At 44.3% G+C, this 27,800-nt stretch overlaps 1 protein-coding gene across 6 annotated transcripts in view; it reads left to right on the top strand.

Annotated features, from left to right (window-relative positions):
• The window catches only part of KIF1B (kinesin family member 1B), a 142,869-nt gene extending 115,385 nt beyond the window's left edge, over positions 1 to 27,484 (top strand). For all 6 annotated transcript variants that reach the window (XM_035019821.1, XM_035019819.1, XM_035019822.1 and 3 more), the window contains 17 exons: positions 340 to 458; positions 1,082 to 1,137; positions 3,270 to 3,378; positions 4,724 to 4,790; positions 5,601 to 5,685; positions 8,322 to 8,427; positions 12,859 to 12,973; positions 13,827 to 13,960; positions 14,734 to 14,795; positions 15,989 to 16,134; positions 16,566 to 16,802; positions 17,928 to 17,999; positions 19,619 to 19,740; positions 21,493 to 21,642; positions 22,013 to 22,205; positions 22,411 to 22,529; positions 23,058 to 27,484. In XM_035019821.1, coding sequence (XP_034875712.1) covers positions 340 to 458; positions 1,082 to 1,137; positions 3,270 to 3,378; positions 4,724 to 4,790; positions 5,601 to 5,685; positions 8,322 to 8,427; positions 12,859 to 12,973; positions 13,827 to 13,960; positions 14,734 to 14,795; positions 15,989 to 16,134; positions 16,566 to 16,802; positions 17,928 to 17,999; positions 19,619 to 19,740; positions 21,493 to 21,642; positions 22,013 to 22,205; positions 22,411 to 22,529; positions 23,058 to 23,100 — 1,935 coding nt within the window. In that variant the 3' untranslated portion in view covers positions 23,101 to 27,484. The remainder of the gene's footprint in view (positions 1 to 339; positions 459 to 1,081; positions 1,138 to 3,269; positions 3,379 to 4,723; positions 4,791 to 5,600; positions 5,686 to 8,321; positions 8,428 to 12,858; positions 12,974 to 13,826; positions 13,961 to 14,733; positions 14,796 to 15,988; positions 16,135 to 16,565; positions 16,803 to 17,927; positions 18,000 to 19,618; positions 19,741 to 21,492; positions 21,643 to 22,012; positions 22,206 to 22,410; positions 22,530 to 23,057) is intronic.
• The last annotated feature ends 316 nt before the right edge of the window (positions 27,485 to 27,800 follow it).

The following is a 27,800-nucleotide window of genomic DNA, read 5'->3' as shown; positions in this document are numbered from 1 at the left end:
GCCTTCCAGGCAGAGCTGTTGCCTGGTCCAGTCCCCAGGCACCACAGGGGAGCGAAGCACAGGCAAGAGGAGCAGCAGGTGAATTTGTGCCCAGACAGTAAGTGTGTGAAGGGCAGCAGGTGGGGCAGATGATGGAAGGTCTTGAAGGCCTGGAGCTTGGTGAAGTTGCTTTAGAATGAAAACCAGGGAGGAGCCCCTGTCTTGGTGTGGGAGGCCTGCTGAGTCAAATACCCAGCTCATACTGGCTCCTCAAAAGTGCTAAAATTCTGATTGCAGCAAACATGTGTGTTTGTTATAGTAAATTTTTCCCTAATCTAGCTTGGCTTTATTCCTTATTAGATTGCAGTGGAGGTCACTGAATCATTTGTGGACTATATCAAAACCAAACCGATAGTATTTGAAGTCTTCGGGCATTATCAGCAGCACCCACTTCATCTGCAAGGACAGGAACTTAACAGGTTTGAACCAGATAAGCAAAGATTCTGTTGTTGCTCTTGTTACTCTTACTGCCACTTGTCCGGAAGGAAGAAATCTTTTAAGGGATTAAGATAACTGAAGAACAGTTTTCTCTGTTACCTGATGTTCCCTCTTTAGAAACATCACCACCTTTTTTCTAAGCCACGGAACCACTAACTATAGGTAAAGCACGTTGAATTTTGCCCAGCTAACCTGGCGTACCATCTCTTTTGTAGGAAGAGACTTTGAACAGGATAGAAAGTGAGGTGATAAGACACAAGGATTGTGTGTAATTGTTCCTCACTACCCAGAACTTCAGGAAGCATGAGCTATAAGTGGAGACATCACAGTTGGTGAAGAGAGCAACGACGGGGGCTTCTGGGTGATGGCAGAGTGTCAGTGTTAACAGAAAATTTCTCATATTTCACTTATTAGCTAGGACCCACAGGGGACTTTCATTAAAATATCTGAGCCTCAGTTTGACTATGTGGGATTATGTCTGGTGTCTGATATTATGCCTTATCTGAAAGTGCAAATGATCTGTTTCTAGAGGGGATTTAAACATGCCATTAATGTCAACATGAGACCCTTTCTCAGCCTTGAACTTTGTTTCCTTCCTTTGCAGCCCGCCTCAGCCATCTCGTCGCTTCTTCCCTCCTCCCATGCCGCTCTCCAAGCCAGGTGAGCCCTTCTCTGGGTGACGGGGCTCTTATTCGGATGGCTTTTCAGACAGAAACCATTTTTACATGCCCACTCCACTCCTGTGTATCCTTCCATATTCCCGTGTCTAGCAGGAACTGGAATTCTTGGTTCCTAATTTAAATAAGAAGTAAGAAACGATAGGGCTCCTTCCCTGCCAACTTTCTGGTCTTCTTATCGCAGATTTTGATAAGCTCCCTAAAGAACCATAAGCAATGGTTCTTTAATTTTAAAGATTTTTACCAGTAGGTGGGTTGGGGTTTTTTTGTTTGTTTTTAATACTTCTGATTTTGCTTTTTGGCCCTCAGATGACCGCCAGAATCAGTGACACTAATTTTTTCTTGAGCAGCACCAGCTCATGTGGAATTCAGCTGAAGTGAATAGTGCAAATAGGCTAACATTTGACTAGGGCTGTGTGAGTCATGAGGCCCCTCTAGATCCCTCGTGTCAGTGGGTCATCACGATACCTGTTCCTAAATCTCTCTGCTTTATATGTAACTCCTTCTAACTGTTGGGTGACTGGGCATTTCTTTGCGTACCAAATGTATTCTGCATGTTCATTCATCTTGTTTTGCTTTTTCTTTATTTTCATCCTTTTTCCTCATTGCCCACTTGCCACCTTCCCCCCCCTACCCTGTACTTGTCCACCTCTGTATTCCTGCTCTCCATCCGGCCTTCAGACCATGAGAGAAAGATTGAACTGGTTCGATTTCTCATAGCTGACTATGTGAATGTGCATGTGTTGGACGCGTTTTCCGAGCATGCCAACGCACTTGCTTCCTCCGCTGTTGCCACCTTCCAGGATGGGGCGGACCCAGGGCCGTCTTTTCTCTCTCTGCCAGTGCCAGGCTGCCAGAGTGAGAGGGCACCCAAACGAGATGGTTAGTAGCTGACTTAGCTCTGCCTTAGGTGTAGAACCATCCTCAGGGGCTTAGCCTAAAGCCTGGCTCTCTGTGTAGGAAATACTGGCATTGCTGTTTGCTGCTTGAACTGGATCTAGGGTCTAGCACATTGGCAAGAATATGTTTCCTTGGGAGAGATGTGAGGACACACCTTCTCTCCTTGAGCCTCTTTCACATCACCCTGGTGGGGGGAGGGGTTGTGGAATCTCCTTATGTTTGTTCACTTGGATTCTCTGCAATGGTTCTTTAATTTTAAAGATTTTTACCAGTGGGTGGGTTGGGGTTTTTTTGTTTGTTTGTTTTTAATACTTCTGATTTTGCTTTTTGGCCCTCAGATGACCGCCAGAATCAATGACACTAATTTTTTCTTGACTAGCAGCACCAGCTCATGTGGAATTCAGCTGGAGTGAATAGTGCAAATAGGCTAACATTTGACTAGGGCTGTGTGAGTCATGAGGCCCTTCCAGATCCCTCGTGTCAGTGGGTCATCATGATACCTGTTCAAGATTGCAGGCTAAATATTCTAATTTACTTTTTGTAGATGAGGAGACCTACTTCCAGAGATTAAGCGACTCAACCAAAGTCGCCTAGTAGTCAGCGGTTGAATAGTAGTAGATCCCAAGTCAATGGATTCCCATTCCAGTGCTCCCAGGTTCTGAGCAGAGAATGGGCACATTGGAATCATCTGAAAGGGTTTCAGTCCTCTCAGAGGACTGGGTCCCACCCATAGAGATTGTCATTTAATTGCCTGGGCTCTGCTTAAAGATCCCATGTGCAGGGAGGTTTGGGAACCACTGGGCTGGAGCATGGGTCTTCCCTCATGCACTCCAGCTTTGAGGAGACCCTGTGAGGTGTGAGGCTCTGCCCACACTGTCTCTCCCACATCATTTCCATGCTCAACATGCCACAGAATAGGAGAGTCTAAGGAAGGTTTTTGAATGGTTTTATGAGCACATTTACTCTGCACAAAATCTGTTTTCTTGTTATTAGATATACTGTTTGGTGAGAGGGAGAAAGATTCCAACTCTCCATTTTCCCAGTTCTCTGAATTTAGAGGCACTGATGTTGTTGATGGTGACGTTTATCTAGGTCTTCTATGTTGAAATCTCACCCCGACTCTTGTTACCTTTCCCAAGTGTGTCCTTGAAGAGCTTATGCTTTTACTAAGTAGACTGGGACCATATTTTGATATTTTCTAAAAACTTTTAAAAGTTCCAGCCACCAAGTTAAACACCATGAGCAAAACCAGCCTTGGCCAGAGCATGAGCAAGTATGATCTTCTGGTTTGGTTTGAGATCAGTGAACTGGAGCCTACAGGAGAGTAAGTCCAACTTTCTAAATTTTTAAACAAAGGCTGTTTTTCAAAATAAAAAAAAATGTAATTTTGAGTCGCCTCTTATTCAGGTTAAAGAATCATTGTCACTGTTGAATTCCAGTTTTGAATTGAATTTTTGGTGGTGGTGGCATTATTCTTTGAATTAGATGTTTGTCAAAGAAGTGACTGTCCAGAATAATAATTTGCCTTCTTATTAGCAACAGCCAAGAACACGGAGACTGGCAGTTTGTATGAGGAAGGAAAACTTACAGAGTGGATTCCGTCAGCAGCAAAGCAAAGGGAGTCAGAAGCATATTGCACATAATATAGTCAGGACTTTAACCTTAATAATCTCAGTGAGAGGATTGGGGGCAGAATGATTCTTTAGACCAGGGCTTCTCAACCTCGGCACTGTTTTGGGCTGGATAACCCTTTGTCATGGGGGGGCTGTCCTGTAGGATATTGAGCCGCATCCCTGGCCTCTACCCACAAGATGCCAGTAACACCGGCCCTCCAGTGTGCCAACCACAAATGTCTTCAGACATTGCAAATCACCCCCAGTTGAGGATTGTTGACCTAGATCAAAATAATCAACATCAGCTTACTTTCTCTGGGTGAGCTGTGTTAGAGTAAGTGGTGAAAATAATTGTTGTTCACAGTTGTCTCTAAAATGCTCTTGGAAAAACACACAGAAAAGATCCCATTCCGAAACAGAGGCAAGGGGCTTTATCAGTTCATGTAAGGGGTAGGGAATAAATGTTACCCTGATGATCCTCTGTTTATAATGCTGAGTACCGCCATCATGATCAGCTCCATGGAAATTTTTTGAGTTCCTACTCTGTGTGAGAGTATGGCTGCATCAGTCCTGTATTTAATTGTCAATAGTGACATTGCTTTAAGAAATTGTACTTTCCGTAGACAGATCTATAATGTGTTTATAACTTGCATTATGAGGGAGACATAGTTACAGTGGTAATAGTGTCTACTGAGTTCATTGCTTTCTGATTCTTAAACACTACCTAGAATCTGAAACGATCCCTTTCTTCCCTCCTGACACCTCCTGTTGCAGTTGTACATTTATTTATGGAGTATCTGTCATGCAGGAGGATGGGATGGAGCCAAAGGATGTTACCGTGCTGTGAGCACTTCGGTCTAGTGAGGGTGATGTGGTGTGGATAAGCGAAAAGGTTTATTAAATGCAAATGAGTATGTGATGAAGTGCCCAGATGGTGAGGAAGACGGGAAACAGAGACCATGGGGGCTGTAGCGACAGGGAGGACCTTGCGGATGAGGTGGCACTCAGCACAAGCATCCCATCTAACTGCCTTCTCGTGCATTTCTATTTTTATAGGTACATCCCAGCTGTGGTTGACCACACAGCAGGCTTGCCCTGCCAGGGGACGTTTTTGCTCCATCAGGTACTAACGAGGGAGCCAGAGAGGGCCTAGGAAGGACGGATACAGAGCTCTTTCTGTCTCTCTGCTTTTCCTCTTCATTTTAAGTGGATTTGGGGATTGAAGAGACCTTGTCCTTCTTTTTTTTTTCTTTTTTTGTATGTTTGTTTTTTAATGTTTCTTCCTCAGACCTTGGCTTATATTATACCCTTGCTTAAATATATAAATATATTTTAGAGGACCTATTTTGAAAAAGACTTTGTTTTATTCAATTATTATAATTTGTGCAGCTCCCATGTCATTTTAAACAATTTTATTTTCTTATATACAGTTTTCATGTTTGGAAACTGTGCTTTCACAGTTGAAAGTTCTTAATGGAGATAGAGGATGGAAGTTGCAGTGGACTAAAAATCTGGCCATGAAATGTAGGTCCTCCTTTTGTAAATCAAGGGTAGATTCAGTCAGTGCTCAACAGTGCTTGACTGGCACACCTGGCTGGCTCAATCTGTGGAGCATGTGACTCTGGATCTCAGGGTTGTGAGTTCAAGCCCCACATTGGGTGTAGAGATTACTTAAAAATAAAAATGCTTATAACCCAGGTGGGCATAGGAGCTGAGGGTCTCATATTCTGGGTCATATGATCTGGTCATCTGTTCTTAAAGCCATGTCAGAACCTGGTTCTTCCTCATCCCCTGACCTAAATCCCTTTGTTTAGAGTAACAGTGGGGCAGCGTTTCCCCCTCTCTCCAGACCTCTCCTTGCCCAGCCCTACACCATACAGTCCAGAAGTCATAGATTGTGCCAGCTAAACTGCAACCCTGCTCCGTTACCTAGGGCATCCAGCGAAGGATCACAGTGACCATCATCCACGAGAAGGGGAGTGAACTCCATTGGAAGGATGTTCGTGAGCTGGTGGTAGGTGAGTACATTCCATCGGCTTAGGTTGGAGCCAGGCTTTTTTGAGGAGTGTGGGGAATGTGGGGAAGGAGTACTGGAAAACACAGAGTGTGGAGAACATGTGTAGTTTGAAACTACTCTTGTTTCTCAGCCCCCATCATTAGGGATATGTTATTCAACCAATCTTTATTTTACTCTGTTACGGTGGGAATGGTTCTGTGCTAGAGGCTCAGAAAGGGCATAAGAGAAGTTTCTGCTCGTTGTGAGCTTGCAGTTTCGTTGAGGAGACAACCTATGGATGTTTAAAACAGTTTGGGGCACCGGGCTGGCTCAGTTGGTGGAGTGTGCGACTCTTCATCTCAACGTCCTGAGTTCGAGCCCCACCCTGGGTGTGGAGAGTACTTAAATAAATATATATACTTTTAAAAAAATAACAAAACAGTTTGATGAGTAAGTGTGAGGGCAAGTGAGAAAGATCTGTGCTGAGAATTAACAGCAAAAAGGATCCGTTTTCATCTCTTTTGTTTTGTTCTCCGCACACAGAAACATCTTGAGTAAGAGAGTCAGGAACGTCTCTAAAATGCAAATGGCTAGAAACCCATGGCCAGGGTTGCATGATGAAAAGAAAAAATTGACTAAACCATGTAAGCTTTAGAGTCTAAGGCAGGGTTCTGAATCTTTTATTGCCATGAACCCCTTTGACAGTGGTGAAGCCTCAGAATTATGTTTTTAAATGTAGAAAATAAAGTACAGTTGACCCTTGAACAACATGAAGTTAGAATAAGCACAGTTGAATATTCACTTTTAACTTTTGACTCCCCAGAATTTAACTGCTAACAGCCCACTGTTGACCAGAGCCTTCCCAATAACTTAGTCAATTAACACATATTTTGTATGTTATATGCGTTATATACTATATGCTTAAAAAGCTAGAGAAAAGAAAATGTTATTAGGAAAATTGTAAGGGGGCGCCTGGGTGGCTCAGTCGGTTAAGTGTCTGACTCTTGATTTTGGCTTAGGTCATGATATCAGGGTCGTGAGATTGAGCCCCGTGTCAGGTGTGCTGGGCTTGGAGCCTGCTTAAGATTCTCTCTCTCCCTCTCCCTCTGCTCCCCTCAGCTCACGCATGTGCGCTCTCTCAAAAAAAAAAAAGAGGAAGAGGGAAGAGAAAATACATTTACAATGCTGACTGTATTTATCGAAAGAAATCTGTGTATAAGTGGCCCTTGCAGTTCACACCCAATAACACCCTTGTTGTTCAAGGGTCAACTGTACATAGGATTACAAAGGGAACTAATGGTACTGAAATTTCTCAAATACTAAACAGATTTATAATATAAACTGTGATTTAGGGGCACCTGGGTGGCTCAGTCGGTTAAGTGTCTGTCTGCCTTCGGCTCAGGTCATGATCCCAGGGTCCTGGGATTGAGCCACATATCAGGCTCCGTGCTCAGCAGGGAGCCTGCTTCTCCCTCTCCCTCTGCCTGCCTGTCTGCCTACTTGTGATCTCTCTCTGTCAAATAAATAAAATCTTAAAAAAAAAACCTGTTATTTATATTAATGCATTAAATGCATTAAAGAAGCAGTGGGTCTGATTTCTATCATTCAGAGTGTAATGAACGTCAGGATATTTTACCTTAGTATGATATGAAAACTTCTATGATTTCTACTGTGGACAGAGTCACAGGTACTGCTGATTTTCCTGTGGGTTGTCCTCGCCTTTCATAATTGAAGGAAATGCCAAATTTCAGTCAGAAGTTTATGAAAATAAAGTTGTAATTTTTTTTCCCATTTAAGCACATAGACCTCCTGAATTCTATACACAGACTCTTTGAGTATCTATGGACTAGACTAAGAACCCTTAGAAGGGAGATTTTACACTCTACTGTCTAGGGCAGTGGTTTTCAAGCTTTTTTTTTTTTTTTTTTTTAAATGAACATTTATGTAGTGCTTACTCTGTAACAGGTACATTTCTGAATGCTCTAGAAATATTAGTTTATTTAATATAACATAACAAACATATAACGTGGTTGTAACAATCATGTGAGGGAAGAATTGTTAATCCCACCTCACAGAGGAGGAAACCAAGACTCGGAGGTTGAGCAATATGCCTAAGCCTCACAGCCAGAAAGTGTTGAAGCTGAGATTTGAACCCAGGCAGTCCAGCTCCCTAAGCTGTGCTCTTGACCTCTATGCCATACATCCCCTAGGATTCCCCTAGTGTTAATTTGAAAACGGTTGTAGGATTTTGAACAAGAAAGTAGTATAATGAAGGTGGTGGCTAAAGAAGTTTATGTAAAGTGAGCGCGGGGTGGATTGGAGAGGGGGAGAGGTGAGCAGCCGGGGGGCCAGTGCCGTGGCCACCACGGTGTTCCAGACAGGAAGGGGATGACCTTTGTGAGCAGGCAGTGGTATCAGAAATTAAAGTTGAGATGAATATGAGAAATTTTTTGAACAGAGTCCGTCAGGTTTCACAGTGGACTAAATGTGGGAAGTAAGTGGAAGGCGACGTGTATTGTGGGAGACCACTCAGTGGTGAGCCACGTGACCTTCCAGCACCTGAAGGTACCTGGGTTTAAAAGTTTCTCTTTGGCTTAATGAATCTCCCTTGTGTTTTTAAGTGTACCCCTGTCCTAGTTTGTTTATTCTTCCTTGTAGGCCGGATCAGGAATAAGGCTGAGGTGGATGAGGCTGCGGTTGATGCCATCCTCTCTCTAAATATTATCTCCGCCAAGTACCTGAAGTCCTCCCACAACTCCAGCAGGTAGGGAGGGCCCCTATGCAGCCCGATGAGTCCACACTCTGGGGGCTGATGCTCCCCCATTAGATTCCTTTTTCACCCAGTGACTGCTGTTCAGGTGCAGAAACATATTCCTTTCTCACTTCAGACATCCCTTTCCTCCCTGCACCCCTGCTCTCCAAAAGTAAATAAATAAATAGAGATCGGTGTATGTGGATCAGTTATCCGTATAGAATGAAAATGTTCTGTCCTGTGTGGAGTTAGAGTAGATGTAACAGAGTCTGAGAGACAAGAACAGAAAAAGAAAATGCAGCATGCTACCCAAGCGTTTAAAAGTACAAATTAATTGTTGCTGAGCTAAGTGTTTTCCTATGAAGGGGTTGCTGTGGAGAAAGGTCTGTTGGTCCTGAGTGTCATGGAAACACGCCCTCCGAGGCATAGCGAACCGTCTTGTGTTTAGCTTTGGCCACTGCCAGCAGAGGCTCCAGGGGTCTCAGTGTTTGCTTTTCATTTTTATTTACTCATAAAGGTGATAAATTAATACATATAAACTCTTCTGAACAAGATTGTCTGCTATAAATAGTGAATTTTACTTTAAATTTTAAATTAGTTTCCCTTAAAATTCCATTTTATAATCAAGTGATGACAGTGCATAAAGTCCATAGCCAGTCTGCTTTCCCATGTCCGACTGGAGATAAATCTCTTGGGGCCCCCCTCTGTCCCCAGGAAAGGAGTTAAGTCACTGTGCACAGACCCCACTCCTTTATGTGGCAAGGGCTGGGGAGCAGAGGTTGGCTCTGTGTTCTGATGTGGCCTTTGCATTACAGGAGGACTTCTATATACCCCTCTCTGCTCCTGAAAAACGTGCTCACATCTGTGTTTGAAAGAGGGAGAGGAAAAAGGAGACAGAAAGCAGAAACAGGATTAGAAGTTTGGGCCAGGATTAATTTTTTTCCGTTACAGTTTTGCATAGAAAGAGGGAAAAAAAGCAACTGTCTGTGTGCTTTTTGCCTGTAGGTGGAGCTGCAGGCACTGTGAGAGAGAGGGAAGGAATCTGAGGGTGTGCCGGTAGGGGAGGGGTGGCAGAGGTAAAGAAGCATGCTCTGGCCCTGCCCGATCTATTCCTGGGCAGAATCGTGAAGAATGCCGTTTCTCTGAAGTCAACATTAACCCCACATGGTATTCTCTCCACCTGGACGTTGATAGCAGATATTCAGGTGGCATTCACCATATTTTCTTGGCAACTATGAGAAATACATCTTAAATTTCCCTAGAATACTTAGCAAAATACACAGAACAATGATGTTTGGTTCAAATGCTGGTTGCCTGCATTAGAGTAACCTTCAAAAGTCCTTTGATTCATACCCAGCTACGGGTAGGATGCTGTAGATTAATTTGGCTTTTGTTAGAAGCAGCTTCTTTCACAGGAGAAGTTTAGAGTTAATTAATCAAAAAAGTTGGCTAAAGTTAGGTATAATAAAAAAGATACGCACTTTAAACAATTTAAGCTATATAAACGTACATTAACTTGTCAAGCTCTTACCGTAGGGCCAAAGCCTTTCCTTAAATTGTAGGCTCATTTATTGAACTTCTGATTGTTATTCTTGCAAAACCATGCCCATAATTCATCATCTGGTTTTTAGTTTGGTGGAACAAGAACTAGAAACCTATGAAGAATCTAAATGCAAAATCCTTTAAACTTTTTATCATTTATCATTAAAATTTATTATTTGCCCCCCCCCCTTTTTTTTACACTGATCATACCCAAACTTAACAGGTGTTTTTTAACTCAGCATTATCACATCTTTTAAAAAGATTCAACTTGGGGTGCCTGGGTGGCTCGGAATCGGTTGGGCATCTGACTCTTGATTTTGGATCAGGTCGTGAGATCAAGCCCTGTGTCTGACTCTGTGCTGACCATGGAGCCTGTTTGGGATTCTGTCTCTCTGCCCCTCCCCCTGCTCACTCATGCTCGCACCTCTCTCTCCAAATAAATAAATAAATAAAGTTAAACTTAGTTTTGTTTCACACTAAACAAAAATTCCTTTTGCCCTCATGTTTCATGGATTTGCCTAATATTTTATTAAGTTAGATGATTATAATAAGTACAACTGTATAAACAGGTTCAGGACCAAATACTGTTGATACTTGATAAGCACAATACTCAGCTCTTAGAAGCCAACTGTCTGGCATATGAGATACCACTAGTTTAGGATGCTCACTGCAAAATGGACATCCTTTTTTATATTAGGAAATACAGAGAGCATAAGTTAATTTGGCAAGTTGCTAAGTAGAATTTAGTTAAGAGAGCTTTTGTTCTGTTTGCCTAAGGTTTAATGTTTGAAGTTGAACTTAGAGACTGCAGTTTGGGTGTGTGATGTACATTTATCTGTGAGAGCCATTCCGGCGTGCTCATTGGATGTGTAGCCCACAAGGGCCACTGCTGCTCTTCTTCCCAGTCCTGCTTATGTGTTACCTAATTGACTTGGTTTTCCCTTCACTCCACAGCAGCTTCCTACCATTTCCAGTACCGAGTCACCTGCAGACAGGTGTTAATAGAGGTGGTGTTCACCATCCCTTCTGTGCCCAGCATTTTCCTTAATTAAATGTCTCAGGAGAGGGACCCATGTCATTGTAAGCTGTCTATCAAATTGTGCCCCATGGAGTTCTCTGTTAATTGTCCACTTGGATTCACTTTGCTTAACAGCAAATTTGTCCTTTTTTATATACTTTTTTCTCTTTTGCTTTTCTCTCTTTTTTCCTTTACTTTTTTGTTCCGCAACTGCACTAACAAAAGCCTTTTCTGTGTTTTTGCAGGCTCTTTCTTGATAAGGATATTCCTAGGTATTTTCTGTTTGCTTTTTTGCACATAAAGATTCTAGTTTATCAGAATGCTTTATGTCTTATGTTGCTTAGACTACTGTTTTAATTTAGTAGTTTTTCCCCATGCAGACCTAGGATAGAGCAGCACCTTATCTTGTGCCCTGGCTTTTCCTGATGCGTGTACAATTTCACATACAGCTTCTTAAGTGATTGGTAGAGCGCTTCTTTTCTCATCCCATTTACTAAACTCTTGTCCATTTTATTCTTAGGCACCTTCAGCTTTTCTTCTGCTAGATTACAAATTAGGGTGTTACTCCCCCTCCTTTCATATGAAATCTCAGCCTGGGTCTTCTCTTCTCCTTGTCTGTCCTCTCTTTCAGAAGCTTGAAGGTTTGCTGCTCTGTAGCTTTGCATAATTATTCACTGTTTTCTTGGTTTTATCCTGTGAGGTAGTAGAGACCAGTTCAGCTATTTGGGAAGCTGAGTCTGAGAGAAATAGGTTGTTTATTTTTAAACATTTCTCTTTCTGCTGTCAGAGCTGCTTGTCTCATCTATTTTCTTCTTTTGGGGTAGAAAAAAAATCCTGGTTCAGTAGTGAAGGAAGTCTTTCTCCTATCTCTCTTCATCTGATTTAGGGAAGTTATTTGTTATAGGAAATCTAGAAAAGACAGCAATAGCAAGGTTACTATTGGGAAGGAGCAAGGAGGAACGTAGAAGGAAGCAAAGTGTGCAGAAAGTCTTTCTCGCTGAACTGGGTGTGAGCCAGTGGTGATGGAACGTGCACTGTGCAGAGTAGACACTTGTCATGGGGCCGGAGTGGGGGTGGAGGGCACTGCGGGCAGAGCTGGGAGCTGGGCTGTAACTCAGTGCGGTGCTTCGGACGATGCTGCAGAACTGGCAGAACGGATGTCAGGTCAGGTCTGTGGGGCTTTACCAGTAGGAGAAAAGGAAGATATTAGAACAACTTAAAAAACTGTTTCTGGGTGCTTATTAAGTCAAGCTTCTAGTTGTTACTGAAGCGGAAGATTGCTTTTCATGTGGATTTTTTTTGAAAAGTAACAAATAGTAGTTAGCCAGCTTTGGTATTAAAATCATTCTTTTACTTAAACATCAGCTAAGAATAGCCTCCTGTTCTTTTATTTAAAATTAGACTCTCTGTACTTAAATTATTCTGCCTGTTTTCTCTGTCAGGCCTCCCAGGTGTTTGTGACATTTCGAAGGCACAGCGGAACTGGACTGGGATGTGAAGATAGGATTGCAGGCTCCTGAGGATTTGCTTCCTGCCCTATTTGTTGACTGCGGAGGCGCTTACTTAGGCTTTCTTCCTTTAGTTTCTGTCCACAGGCAATCTTAATCTCTTTGATTGATCTGTTTTTATGTTTATAGGCAGAGAAGCAGGCTTGTCCAGAAAAAAAAAAAGCATAGCTAAGTGCTCCTGGATGGTGGGTGGGGCGAGAGACTGGGGGCCTATCTTTTCCTTCTAGGGGATAAAGGCACCACCGTGTCATTAAATGATCTCAGTATATTCCAAGTGTTTGTTGGTGTAGGATTCGGTAGTGTTACTGACAGAGAACCTGGACTAAGGTGACTTCACTTCTTCTGGATGACTCCTTCTTGCCTTTCTGACCTCAGGACCTTCTACCGTTTCGAGGCCGTGTGGGACAGCTCTCTCCATAACTCTCTTCTTCTGAACCGAGTGACGCCCTATGGGGAAAAGATCTATATGACCTTGTCAGCGTACCTAGAGGTGAGGAGACTTTGAACCTAAATCACCGTGAATGGCTAGCCCTGAACAGTGGGCAGATTACCACAAGAAATGAGGAGGAAAGATTCGACTGCATTTTTTGTCAACTGTTGGCTACTGTTCTGATTGTATTCGCTTCTGTTCCTCATCTCTACGTAATCACAAAAATCCTACGACCGGGCGCCTGGCCAGCTCGGTCAGAAGAGCGTGCGACTCTTGATCTTGGGGTCGTGAGTTCAAGCCCCATAGTGGGTGTAGAGATTACTAAAAAAAAATAATAAATAAACTTAAAGTCATATGGCTTCTATTATAACTTCAGTTTTAGTAACCTAATCGCCTTCTTCAAAGAAGATACAATTTAAAGAAAACTTCACCTCTTGTTTTTGTGGCTGTGGGCAGAGCCTAGTAGTGATCAACGGCACAGACCCTGGAACCAGCCTGTCTGAGTTCAGATTCCGGTGCTGCCACTTACTGCCAGCACGTCCTTCCACAGGGGCTCTCTCTGTGCCTCAATTCCCTCATCTCTTAAACAGGAGTAGTCATGATGGCATTTACCTCAGAAAGGTGTAGAGAGGTCAGATACAAAAGCATTCGAACAGTGCTTGGCACATAATAAATAATAACTATTAGCCATTATTTCAGAAGAAAGTTTTTTAAAAATTGGGGAAAAGAAAGCAGCTGCAAGGACTACGACCTAGTCTTGCACACATTATCTGCCGAGCTGCTATTGAAGTAATTGGTAGAGCTGAAATAAATCTTCCAGCCCCCACCAGCTTTCCAACTAAGCTAGTGCACAGAGTCCTGCCACAGACGCTCTGTCTGCATTTAAGTGGAGCCCACTCATTTGTGCTTTCAGTTGGATCATTGCATCCAGCCGGCGGTCATCACCAAGGACGTGTGCATGGTCTTCTACTCCCGGGATGCCAAGATCTCGCCTCCACGCTCTCTGCGCAGCCTCTTCGGCAGCGGCTACTCAAAGTCACCAGACTCGTAAGTTTCTGAGACAAATGTAGCTTCCAGCTCGTTTGCCCCCTACAGAAGCAGCTGAGCCCTCGGTGTCCCTCGCCTGCTGCTTCAGGGTTGGCTTACAACCTGATACCAGGAGTGCAGTAACTTCAGAGTGTTGGCATTTACTGCAATACTGATGGACACATGAGTGTGTGAAGGAAGGAAGGAGTATTACATTGTGAGCACTCGCAGAACAATTTTGCAGGGACTAAATGTTCTTTCAGATGTCATTAATTCTAACTGATTACCACTGGGATTTTCTTCTTTTAAAGATTTATTCCTATTTAAGGTATATCAAAATACGTCAAGACTAATACAGGGATTACCGTGCCTCACTATCCAGCCTAACTAATAAGTGTTACTAATACGTGGAAGGTCCAGTACCCTTCCTAATCACATGCCCCCAGATTTGATGCTCATCGTTTCATTCTAGTCAGACTTTCCCCCTCATCTCTTCTCTTGTGGTAAGGCAGATTTTTATTTTTTATATTTGTATTAGAAACTTTTGAGTTTATCGTTCAATTTTAGTCCTCCTGTTGAAGTAATTCAAAAGATTGGGATGAAAACAAACTCCTTCTAGGAAAAATATACTTCTTAAGTTCAGAATAAGAAAAGAAATAAGAAATGTCTGTAATTATATTTGAGGGTGGGCTGTAGTCCCTACACAGGAGACCGTGTTTTAAGTAGAAGGAATTGAGATTTTCCTGTTTTTGTGCTGTAAGAAGCTAAACAGTTGTTTGTTTTAATTCGAATAGCAATCGAGTCACTGGAATTTATGAACTCAGTTTATGCAAAATGGCAGACACGGGTAGTCCAGGTAAGCCCGTATGGATTGGGGAGGTGATAGTTATCTTTGCCTGTGTTTGGAGTATATTATGTCAAAAATCTATCCTACCCATGTAGGATAGATAGAAAATTTTTTAGAAACCAGGTATATTTATTTTATAAGCCAGTTTTTTGATGGTGATGAGAGTTACCTTTTTCTGAGTTACAACACTATTTGGTTTGTGACCTGCAAAAACAGTTATAAAAATTGTATTGAACAAAATGTCACGAGGTTGCAATATATTATAACAAAATTTGGGTCTATTAGGATGAATTTGGCTTGGCAAACTTCATAACCGTTTCCCTTTCCACGTTAGCACCAAAGATATCTTGGCAAAACGTAACTTAATAGGTGCTGTCAAGCTAGAATTCGAAGTTCCTGTGCTCTAGGGAGACAAATTATTAAACTGAATCTGTGCTGTGTCCTTTTTGATGTCTCTCTGGCCTGCTGCTGTTCCTCTAGCTTGGTGGCCTTAAGCAGCCCTTTGTAGTTCTATGTTTATAAGCTGCAACGTGGACAAAAGTCAGGGTTTTTAAAAAACATTTGATTAAGGTGAGTTTGGTCATTCATTTTAGAGAACATATACAGAAGAAGGTCAGGTCCCACAGGTAAGATTTAGATTAAAATAAGAATTTTGAGTATGAATCCAAGTCTCAATAGCAGCTAATTATAGTGTCCGGATACATCCTTGAGAAATTTTCTTACTTAACATTAGTTTGTGTCTTTGATATGTAAAAACAGTATAACATTTTTTAAAATTAATGGAAAATGATGGGGCTGAAGCTGTTTGTCATCTGCAGTCCCAATTAAGCTCCTGAATGTGGGGTGTGGTTGGGGGTGGAGAGGTGGTCCTTTCTTACTTTTTTCATATGGGTGTATTTTTATATATTTGGAACCATAGGGTACAGACTAGTCAGTCTTTCTATATTTTCACTTAACACAATAATTTGGGCATTTTCTAAAGTTGCATTGTAGTCTTCATTGTTATCAAAGAATGTAAAACTCTGTTTTAAAAGAAGTTCAGAGAATTGCTTTGAGGGAAAAGGGATGAATTTTTATTAATAATCAAAATCCCTTGTATCTTGACTGTGTTGGTTTGCCATGTATATGAATTACTAGTTTGTTTTGAGCTAAAAATGCAACCAGGTTTTTCTCTGAAAAAAAATTATTTCCTCTTGTCTCAGGCATGCAGAGGAGGAGAAGAAAAATCTTGGATACGTCTGTGGCCTATGTGCGGGGAGAAGAGAACTTAGCAGGCTGGCGGCCCCGCGGGGACAGTCTCATCCTGGAGCACCAGTGGGAGTTAGAGAAGCTGGAGCTCCTTCACGAGGTATCCAAGGGCAGGAGACGCTCAGATGAACTCTGGAGCACGACTCCCAAAGTATCAGTCACACTCACCTTCTCTGTGTGATCTTGGCTTTTCAGCTTTCAGTTATGATGGAGGCATATTTTGCTTATTAAGATTACGAGCTTTGAGTGCCTGGGTGGCTCAGTCAGTTAAGTGTCCGACTCTTATTGTCGGCTCAGGTCATGATCCTGGGGTCATGAGATCGAGCCCCATGTCAGGCTCCTTGCTTAGCGGGGAGTCTGCTAAAGATTCTTTGTCCCTTTCAGTCTCCCTCTGCCCCTCCCTACCTTGTTCACATGTGCACACACTCGCACATGTGAACACTCGCACTCGTTTCTCAAACAAATAAATCTTTTAAAAAAGAATCTTAACAAGCTTTATGTTTGCTGAGGCATTTGTGTTGATCTTCTTAGGTGGAAAAAACTCGCCACTTCCTGCTGCTGCGTGAGAGACTTGGTGACAGCATCCCCAAATCCCTGAGTGACTCGTCCCCCAGCCTCAGCAGTGGGACCCTCAGCACCTCCACCAGCATCTCCTCTCAGATCTCTACCACCACCTTTGAAAGCGCCATCACCCCCAGTGAGAGCAGCGGCTACGACTCGACAGACATTGAAAGCCTGGTGGATCGAGAGAAGGAGCTGGCTACCAAGGTGTGAATCCCTTCCTCGTTGCCGAGCATTTTCCCACCGTGAGACTCCTGTGAGCTTGTTGGATTTTTCGTTTTCATCTTCCTTTGAGGGCCTCTGTTTCAAGGCCTGCACTAGCTGTGAAGGTAGAAATAAATAAGACTCCATTTCTATCCTTACTGAACTCACAGGTGACTCGGTGACAAGCATATAATAGAGGTGTGTGTCTGGAGTCTGGGGGAGCCCGAGGAGAGGCCTCCACGGGCCGGTGCTGCTGAGCTGAGCTTGGAAGGCTGCACCAGAGGGGGAGCCTCGTAGGCTACACGTTCAGTGCTAGGGAATCACATGGGGACCGTGGGGAGGGGCAGGGCATGGAGTCAGAGACTTGGGGCAGGACCAGATCTTGCGGGATCTGGGGATTGGACTAGCATGGAGAATGTCCTGGGGGTGATGTGGAAATATTTTAAACAGGTGTTTGTGTTTTAGGAAGATTGCTGTGGCAGCAAGAAAGAGGGTGGGTTTAGGGTGACAGAGCCTAGAGGCCCAAAGAGCTCTTTATTGCGGTGCTCCAGATGAGAGATGGTGTGGGTCTCAGCTGAGGCGGGAGGCTGCAGGGAGAAGAGGAAGAGTCGGCACAGAAGAGACTTTGGGGAGGTAGAGTCGGCACTCCTTGTTGCCCAGATGGGGTGGGAGAGGGCAGAGGGGTTGCTGAGGATGACACTCGGGCATATGGTGTCTGGACAACTGGCCCACAATGGAATATAGAGGTGAGAGGGCTTCTGTGTCATGTTGTTTCAATAACCAAACGGTCTTCTAGTCAGTTGAGAAAAATAGGTCCATCCAGAAGTGTCCATGACTTTTAGTACCAGGACAAATCGGAAGGGGCACTGTTGTGTTCTTAAGCACTTCTCAGCTGTGGTGTTGGCAGCTATTTGCTTTCGTCGTCTTGAGACTGGCCCTTTTATCCACTTAATTTGTCTCCGTTAGGCATACTCCAGGCTTCCCTTGCTAAATTCTTACTTAATTCTAGAGTTGTTGTGGCAGCACCTGAGCTCCCCTGTGGGTGTTAGCCTATTGTTTTCTCTTCTTGCCTTGCATCCAGGGCTTCATTTAACCATTGAAACTCACACTTTCCTCTCTCTTCCCTAGTGCCTGCAACTTCTCACTCACACCTTCAACCGGGAGTTCAGCCAGGTGCACGGCAGCATCAGCGACTGTAAGGTGAGCAGCTCAGATTTCCCGTCCCAGGCTCCCTGCTTTGAGGTGGTTTCAGATGGGTGTAGCTTTGGGTCTGAGGATGTAGGGCATATCTGTTCTTGTATTTATTTAATTTCTCAGAGGCAGAACACTGACTTCTGCAGATAAAGGCATCCCCCTGTGTCTCTTAGAGTGTTATCAGATGGGAAACATTTTGGCTTTTCCCCGAATCCCTTGGAGGAGATTCTGTAGGGGCTGGTATGTCACTGTGTGACAGGACACCAGAAGTCCTGAGGTTCGTGGTGGCATTAAATGTTATCACCTTCAACAAAGAGTGAGGTGAGCACTTTAAAGAACCTCTGCAGTGCTCATGCAGTTTTAGTCATTGTGACATTTTTTTGCTGATCCTCAGACTCCAGCTGCCTAGGTGGCCTTGGCAGCCTTGCTGTCCCTTTCCCCGGGATAGTCTTCCTCCAGAAGTGCCCACGATTGGCGCCCTTTTCTTGTCCATTTTTCAGCTCAAAAATGAACTCCTTAGCCCCCTCTGTAAAGGCAGCAGCTCTCTGAAGCTGTCTGACCTCTCTCCCTGCTTTAGTTTTTGCTGTAGCCCTTCCCACTACCTGATGCTTTGTGTTATTGACATGTAGTTGACACACGGTGTTAAATTAGCTCCAGGCATACAACACAGTGATTGAACAGTTCTGTACATCAGCCAGGGCTCACCACACGATAAGTATTGTCCCCATCTGTCACTGCACGACGTTATTACAGTATTATTGACTGTATTCCCGATGCTGGACTTTTCATCTCCGTGACTTACTTATTTTATAACTTGAAGTCTGTACTTCTTCATCCCCTTCATCTGTTTCCCCCATCCCCCCACTGGTCTCCCCTCAGTTTGTTTTCTGTATTTAAAAGTCTGGTTTTTTGCTTGGTTTTGTTTCTGTTTTTTAGGTTCCACATGTGTAAGTAAAATCATACGGTATTTGTCTTTCTTGGTCATATTTCACTTAGTGTAATACCCTCTGGGTCCATCCATCTTGTCACAAATGGCAAGGTCTCATTCCTTTTTATGGCTGAATGATATTCCATTGTATATATAGATCATCTTCTTTATTCATTCATCTTATCAATGGACACTTGAGTTGCTTTCATATCTTAGCTATTGTAGATAATGCTGCAGTGAACATAGGTGTGCATATGTCTTTTTGAGTTAGTATTTTCATTTTCTTTGGGTAAATACCCAGTAGTAGAATTACTGGATCATAGGACTACCTGACACTTTGCAAAGTGTTTGTTGATTTGTTTGTTGTCTGCCTTCTCCACTTACAGCGTAAGCTCCAGGAGGGCAGGGCTTCTGCCATATTCTTAGAATAGTGCCTGTTGTTCTAAATACTGGGCTCATAGAGATAGGTTCATTTAATTAATGCAGGAGTGTCACAAAATAAAAAGCCAGCCTTGCCTCTTTTGTAAATGATTCCTAATGTGACATTCAGGTCATAAAGTATTTATAAGTTGTTTTCTTGAATAACCTACAGCAGCAGATACACGAATGTGAGGTCACTGGGTGTCAAAGCTCCTCGTTGCAGAGGTATTTTGGGTTTTCAGCTGCATCTCACTGGCTGTCTCCTGTTTGCCTCCAGTTGTCTGATATCTCTCCTATCGGACGGGATCCCTCTGTGTCCAGTTTCAGCAGTGCGACCCTCACTCCCTCCTCCACCTGCCCTTCTCTGGTAGAGGCTAGGAGCAACTCTCTGGATCAGAAGTAAGTACCCTAGTTTACTTAAAAAAAAATAATAATCAGGGTGCCTGGGTGGCTCAGATGGTTAAGCGTCTGCCTTCGGCTCAGGTCATGATCCCAGGGTCCTGGGATCGAGTCCCGCATCGGGCTTTCTGCTCCTTGGGAGCCTGCTTCTCCCTCTGCCTCTCTCTCTCTCTGTCTCTCATGAATAAATAAATAAAAATCTTAAAAAAAATAATCATAATCATAATCATAATCATAATTAAAAGAGGCGCCTGGCTGGCTCAGTTGGTGGAACATGCAACTCTTGATCTCGGGGTCTTGAGTTCAAGCCCCACGTTGGTGGTAATGATTACAATACATACATACATTCAAAAAAAAAGAAGCTGCAAGTACCCAGACTTCACTGAGAGAAGCTAGCCTAAGAACCAAAGAAACACCAGCCTTCCTCTAGCTCAGTGGTTCTCTGCTGAGGGCAGGACCATCCGTCTTGGCAGCACTCAGAAGTATGTGGGAGCCTTTTCTGGGTATCACAGTCCCAGGGAGATGCTCCTGTACCTTCTAACACCATGTCTCACCAACTTTCTATAAGAAAACCCTTGGTTCCTCTTCTGAATCCCTCTCCTGCTCATTTTGGCCTTCCATTCCCACTCCTTTTTGGTTCCCCAGTCATACCAGACAGACCAAGTCCCATCTTGGGGAAAACAGTTTAAAACTAGTTTGGAAAATATATTTAATGGCACAATAAAACATATTGGTAAGAATAATAGAGACAAATGTAGTCTAGATCCCATGAATTCATCACTGTAATCACTTGTTTGTGACTCACCATCACACTCCCTGGCCCGTCTCCATTCGTTGTGCTCACCTGTCAGAACCCACCTGGGTATCGTCCAGCTGTCTGTCTTACTGTACCAACACGGCGACAGTTGAGTGTGGCTGAGAAAATAACACAACCAGGTAATTGAATTAATTTGCGATGTCATCAACCATAACATTATTTTATGTGCCACTACGAAAGAAAAAAACACTGCCAACCAAAATGTGTCATCAATTGTACGATGCATCCCAACTTGAGAAATGGTGAAGTATTAAAAGATGGGCTTTTTAGAGTTGATGGGATACAATTCATCAGGCTGAGCTGCTCTACGGTAACCCATGGTGCAGAGCGTAGGAGCTCCTGCTCATGTCATGGTCCCGACCGCTCTCAGTCGGCGGTCGTTCCAGAAGCCAGCTTCTTCCCACTCGTTTGCTTTCTCTGCCAGCCCCCTGTGGCTGTGGTTCTCAGAGGTCAGTGCACACCAGCGTCACCTGGGAGGCTTGTTAAAAGTACAGGTGGCTGAACTCCACCCATCGTTTCTGACTCCGTAGGTCTGGGTTGGAGCCCAAGAATTTGAATTTCTAACAAGTTTCCAGGCGAAGTTGATGCTGCTGGTCAGGGATTACACTTTGAGAAGCACTGCCCTAGTTGTGGCCTTGAAACGAAATAGAAACATGTAAGGGAATGGAGTTCATGCCCCAGACGCTTCTGTTCAGAGGGCTTCAGAGTCGGAAGAGGGACTGTGGGCCTTGGTGACTTTTGTAACTTCTAAAGGATGACCCCAGTTGAAGTTGGAATTAACTTTCTGACACCAGCTTGTCTTAGCTCTCTGAAACTGATGTTTGCAAGGCCCCTGCTCTTAAGGGGAGGGCTTGTTCCTCCTGGTGAGAGGGTTGTACACATTATGCATTGACCTTGCTGAAGCTCCTATTACCCCTAACCTTTCTCTTTTAAAGGACCCCAGAAGCCAATTCCCGGGCCTCTAGTCCCTGCCCAGAATTTGAACAGTTTCAGATTGTCCCAACTGTGGAAACACCTTATTTGGCCCGAGCAGGAAAAAATGAATTTCTCAATCTTGTTCCAGATATGGAAGAAATTAGACCAGGGTGAGTATTGTTATTGACCAAAGATGCCAGGTATAAAAGACAAATCACAGTAATTTACTCTCCACTCTTGTACTTGAGGTGAATATTATTGTCTAATATCAGTGGAATCTGGGATAAAGAGCCAGGCTGGGTTCCTGCCACACTTGTGTCCTATCAGGCATCTCCACCACACCACAGTATGCTGTGGGGGCCGTACTTTGTGTTCTGTTGCTGTGTAACTTCAGCAGAGAAGATTCTCAGCCAAACAGATCTTTTGCCTGTTTTGTTCATCCTAGGGACTGGGCCTAGGTGAGACATATTTTCATGTTCCTCAGGCCGTGATCACTTTCTTTTTGTGAGAAACTAACCTCTCTTGTACTGCCCTTTTTAGCTCCGTGGTCTCTAAGAAAGGATACCTGCATTTCAAGGAGCCACTTTACAGCAACTGGGCTAAACATTTTGTTGTGGTCCGTCGCCCTTATGTCTTTATCTATAACAGCGACAAAGACCCAGTGGAGCGTGGCATCATTAACCTGTCCACAGCACAGGTGGAATATAGCGAGGACCAGCAGGCCATGGTGAAGGTCAGTCCTGCTCTCTTGGCTACTAATTGCCGCCTGCCCCCTTTCCTTCTGAGTTCTGAACTCTGTTGTGTAGTGTGGCATCTCTCCTATGTGTCTGGTCTCCCTGAACCTTCAGTATGAGGTTCTGTGTGCCCTGGGAATATGGCAGGGTCGTCCCCGTTGTCAGCAGCCATCGCAACCTCCTGTCTCCCTGTGTCTCTTTCAGACACCGAACATCTTTGCTGTATGCACAAAGCATCGTGGGGTCCTTTTACAGGCTCTCAATGACAAAGACATGAACGACTGGTTATATGCCTTTAACCCACTCCTTGCTGGCACAATACGGTAAGAAGTTGTCCTCGTGTTTCCTTCTTCTCCTAGGCTTCTGGTCAATGTAAATCGAGAAGGAAGTCTTGTTCCCAAAAAGTACGTTGACTATAGAGGGAGGGAGGACAGCAGCATAAGTGTGATTGTAAGGTGGTGATGAGGCCTCCGCTTCTCATAAGGTGTCACCTGGTGTCCTGAATGGCTAAGGGAACCTGGTCACATTTGCACCCAGTTAATGTCCTGCTTTGATTTTGTTTTTTAAGATTTTTTTTTTTTTTTTTTTGACTGAGTCAGGGGAAGGTGGTGAAAACCTTCATGGTCTCCCAGTATTCCACCCTGTGATCCAGCCTCTGATCCTGTGAGGGGCTTGTGTCCCAGGGGCCCCCGCAGCTTAGCCTGCTTATTCAGGGAGCCTAGAGACCTGAGACTTGAGTGCTGGAGGGGAAGAAGAAGCCCAAGGAGGGAACTGTAGAGGAGAGAGACCTGTGAGAGGAGAGACATCTGGATCCAGCTTTCTAATCCATCCTCTTCCTCTGTCACCTGTAGGTCAAAACTCTCTCGCAGATGCCCCAGCGAACCGAAGTACTAAGTGACCCTGCTGAGCATCCTCACTCGCCTTCGAGAGATAAAGAAAGTGTTGCCTCTTACTTCTCTCTGTGATTCTTGATGGCCCCTCTCGTGTGTAAGCCTGTGGGGTAACTGCTTTCCCTCCTGTCAACACTCCTGCTAGCTCTCCTGGTCCCCGTCTCCGTTGCTCTGTACCCTTCTCTTTTTCCCTGTGCTGAGAATCTTGGTAGCAGCATGTGGCCTAACAAGGGAGAAAAACAAACAACAACAACCCAGAGGGGATCCAGTGAATCTCCAAATTATTTTTTTGTGTCTTTGGCTTCCTTTTGTATGATAGGTCCCCATTATGACCCCCTGTGATGTCTTGTACTGCTCTCTTTGGATATCTTTGTCTGTTTTTAAGACAACATAATGCTTTTCCTTTTCTCTCTTTGTGATATCACTTCAATTTTGGGTGGGGGGGGTGGCTTAGAGACTACGGGAGGAAACATCTGGCTTTTTTTAGAACCTAAAAGGAAAAAACTTACCTTTTCCCTTTCCATCTCTTTGCCATTGCTAATCCCTGCATTTTCCATTCAGGGAGAAGGTTGTGGGGAGCTTAGAAATGGCACAGGTGTATTCTCTGGAAATGGAGCTTATTTAGAACGTAGTTATACGGTTTTCTTTTAGTGGAAGAGAGAAGGGAGGACTTCTTAGCGGGCCTGGAACAGTGGCTGCTGCTGACCTTGTAAGAAGGGAGGGGCCGAGGATACTGCCCGTGGATTTGAGGGGACCGTGGGGCTTGACAGTGGGTCATGACGGCGGGCTGACAGCAGGATGAGGATAGCTCCTCACAGCAGTGCTCCTGTGAACTGCTTTTCTCTCAGTTTCTCATTTCTCTTCTTGGCATTAGTGATGGTACAGTTCGGAATTAGTACAATGTCATACACAAACGTCCCACAAGGGGGGAGTGACTCACTTCTGCTAATGAACTTGATGGTCGTTGTTGTCATTATAATTATGGGAATGCTGAGTAGTGACCTTGTGATGGGTGTAGCTCCCTTTGATCAAAGAAATGTAACTCTCAAGTATAGACTTGGAAGTCTCCCTCTGAATCCAGTGGTCATTTCCAATGATCCTTGTCAAACTGAAAATACTTTCAGTAATGCTTCTCCCTCTATAATCATAAATAAGCAGACTAGGCAGTCTTTGCTTTCTGGATCCCGGGATTAAAACCAATCCCCTTCCACCACTAAAAAAAAACCAAAAAACCAAAAGGACACCTGGGGGCAGAGAAGAGGCGCACCTGAGTCCTGGCCCCAGTGGCTTACTGCTGCCTCCGCCTTCCCTCTCCTTGGTTATCTTCACGGGAGTGGAAAAACTGCCAGAGGAGAAAGGAGGAAGCTCACTGCTGACAGTCTCCTTCTCTGACAGAACAGGGTCATCCGCCTCCAGACGCCATCATGGAAGAAGATACTCTTTCTTTCAGCTGCCAGTAAGTTTTACAGGAATGGCCTGGGGAAAAGAAGGCCTGCAGGTTAATTCAGCTGCTTTGCCATCTGACCTGGGGTGTTTTGTACCATCCTTTACCTCCCTCACGCACATCTGTGTTTGACCATCCCTCAGGCATTCAGAAAAGTATCTGCCCTCTCCCACCTCGCGGAGACTGAGGGTCTCCAGCCTTGAAGTTGCTGCCTCTCAGGTGGTGGGGACCGGCTGATTTTCTGCTTCAGGCAGCATAGGGCAGGGGCTGGTGCACGCTGTGGAATAGAGCTGGGCAGGCACGTGTCAGCAGACCCTTGCTTCTGACTTTCTGGTTGGGCTCATCGCTAAGAACAGGTCTCCTGGCCTCGGTAGAGTTGCCCTGCAAAGAGGAGGAAACATGAATCGTGGAGAGCTTAAAAGACAGGCTAGAAATCCCAGGCTGTGACCTTAGCTGGAAAGTGATCAATAAAAACTCTACAGTAGGTTTTTTTAACTTCCTTCCTCTCCTTAAAACATAGGTCATTAACTGTGATGTTGTTTGTTTTCTAAGCAGTACTTGAGGTTTTTAATGTAGTTAGAGGTTCCTTAGTTGTCTAATGGACACAATATGCCCTTCTGGTGTAGACTCAAATCCAGGATCTGTTGGTGCTTAGAGACCGCTCCTGGACTGGAATGAAATCTGATTTCAGGGGAAATGAAGATGAAATTCGAAGGTTACGTTGTAGAATGAAGTCACGGGTGCCGCTGCTGTTTGTCACGAAGTCTGACAGAGGGACCCATGTCCGTGACAGAGGGAGGTGGGGAGGGCTGAGGGGGAGTCACATCATGTGATACACTGAAATGGCATTTGATTTTTCTTCTCACTCAGAACTGGCTTGGAAAGTCTTTGCTTTGGAGGTGTCAGAGATTAGGACAGGTAGAACTGGACTGTTGGTAACACCCGGGGGGAGAGGGCCCCCTGAGGAAGCAGGACATCCGCGTCTGGCAGGGGTCTCTGGCAGGTGTGCTTTCCACCGAAAGTCTGAGGACAGCCCTTATTGGTTCCCCCTTTTCCTCTAGCGGCCCATATCCAGATTATAGTTGGAACAGTTTCAGGATTAATGTTCCCCTTCTGGACAGATCCATCCCCACTTTCGAAGCTGAGAGAGCTTTTATGGCAGGAACTATTTATGAGGATTTAGCTGAAGCCATGGTGGCAGAAAAATTGATATTTGATATTAATATAATATTAATACTGGTATTTAAGGAAACTACCTTTTGAGGGTATTTTTATGTTTTTTTTTCCCTAAAGCACTCCTTTAAACAAGCAAAAAACAAAAAGAAAGAAAAAGCTCTTACACAAATTAAGAAGAAACGAGTGCTAGTTAAAAGTAATCATGTCCTCCCCTCCTTCCCCACCCTCCTTTCTCCTGCCAAAGCAAAACAGGACCTCACAGCCCACACCAAACCAGTGCCCACAGCCTCCTCACCTCTGCGCCTGCCTGGGAGTCAGCCAGCTCTCGGGCCAGGCTGTGCAGGGCCGACCAGCCGCGCACACAGCCAGGGTTGCGGGGAGGGGCAGCTGCTGGCAGCCGGGTGGGCACTCCAGTCCTAGCACATCGTTAAAACACTTGCGCCATCACTGTGAGGGGAAGGAAAATGATTTTTCCTGGCTAAGAAACCACTCTTGTTTTACATTTTTATTTCCCCGTTCAGCTACCATTGAACTTCTATAGCTACTCATATTTTCAGTGGGTTTTTTCAGCTCTTTTAAGATGAAGGAATAAGTTAAATCATTGGGAAAGATCTTCAGGGATCTAAAAATAAAATGACTTCTCCTGGCACATTTCAAAGCAAAGACTGTATTGCCTGCTGCTTGTTGTGGTTTACAGGGATATTTAATTTTGTAAGGTATTTGTATATTTATACACTGTAATTAATTGCACATTGGACTGGGAAAGAACGGATGATCTAGGGCGTAGCAGTTCCGGTACGCGCCATTTCCTCACGCTGCGTCCACTCGGGTCCTCCAGGACGGGGTCAGGGCTTGTCTGTCTCTCTGACTTGGGTCCTTCGTTTTTGCTTTGGGTTCCCTTTCTAAAATGTGATGTTAACCTGCTCCTTAAAAAGAAGACACTAATTCTGCTGCAGCTTTCAGAAGGTTTGCTGAATGTATTTGCAAGAGGACTCTGACTCGTGGGCACTGCACTGTCCACCATGGCCAGTAACGACTCACCCCAGTGTGCGGCCAAACCATGACCGTGTAGCAGGGATGTACTGATGGTGCTTCCGTAGGGAATGGCAATGTCAGCTGAGAGATTATCTGCGGTTGTTCAAAAGGCCATTTATGAAATCCGGATTTGAGCCCCCATGAATCTTAAGAAAGCCTCTGATCATTTAAAGGAAAGAATGAGAGTTGATGCAAATTTCATGTTAAAAGCTGTGCTCAGGAAGTCCGAGCTGAGGTTGGTCTCTTGCCAAACCCTGGCTGTTGCGTGTTGTCTTCATGTCTTCAAGTTCCCTTTTTCCAGGCTGCACATTCTGGCATCAGCTCGCCTGAGGCCTCCATCGGCCTTCTCGCGTGCAAGGGGCCACCCGTCGGGATTTCGGGTCTCTTCTCACCATCCGCGTGTGCTGCCACGGAACCCGTGGAGCACGTGTGGCCTTTCTGAACCAAGACTTTGCAAACTGATCTCTCCCCAGCAAGGAGTTGAGCTCATTAGCAACAATGTACATTATTAATTTCAGATTTTCATTTTCATGTTTTATTATGTAAATATTATCTGATGTTGGAGCTTGAGTATACAGAATGTAAATATAGTTCTTGTATTTGTACTAATTCTGGTTCTTTTGCTGTATAGCCTTAGATGTGCAATGCGGACATTATCTAACTGTGTATGGTAACCTTGCATCACGGAACTCCTAGTGAACGAGGTAAACATAATAAAGGTACAACCAGTGCATCAGAAGGCTCTTGACGTGCATTTATTCTTGCATCCTTTGAAAGGTAGTTACACAAGATTTCTTGACTTGCAAAGATACTACTGTGGTGTGACCTGTGGCTTTTCTGATCATTCAGAGTAGGGTTATTATAAAGCCAGGTGCTATTTCTTCGTGCTGTTTCTTTGAAAATGCTTTCCTCCTGAGTGTCGTCTGGGTTCTCCCGAAGCCTCTCCTTAGATACCTACCAGTGACTCTCCAGTGGTGGTGTGGTTTTTCTGGGCAGAGAGGTTGAATCATTCACCCTGTGCTTCACTTAACAAGTTCCCATTATGAACA

Source organism: Mirounga leonina, unplaced genomic scaffold (genome assembly GCF_011800145.1).
Source record: "Mirounga leonina isolate KUSES-001 unplaced genomic scaffold, KU_Mleo_1.0 Mir_173, whole genome shotgun sequence".
In the NCBI taxonomy this organism is placed as follows: domain Eukaryota; kingdom Metazoa; phylum Chordata; class Mammalia; order Carnivora; family Phocidae; genus Mirounga; species Mirounga leonina.
The sequence above is the reverse complement of the archived record's forward strand: the minus strand, read 5'-3'. Positions and strand labels throughout refer to the sequence as shown.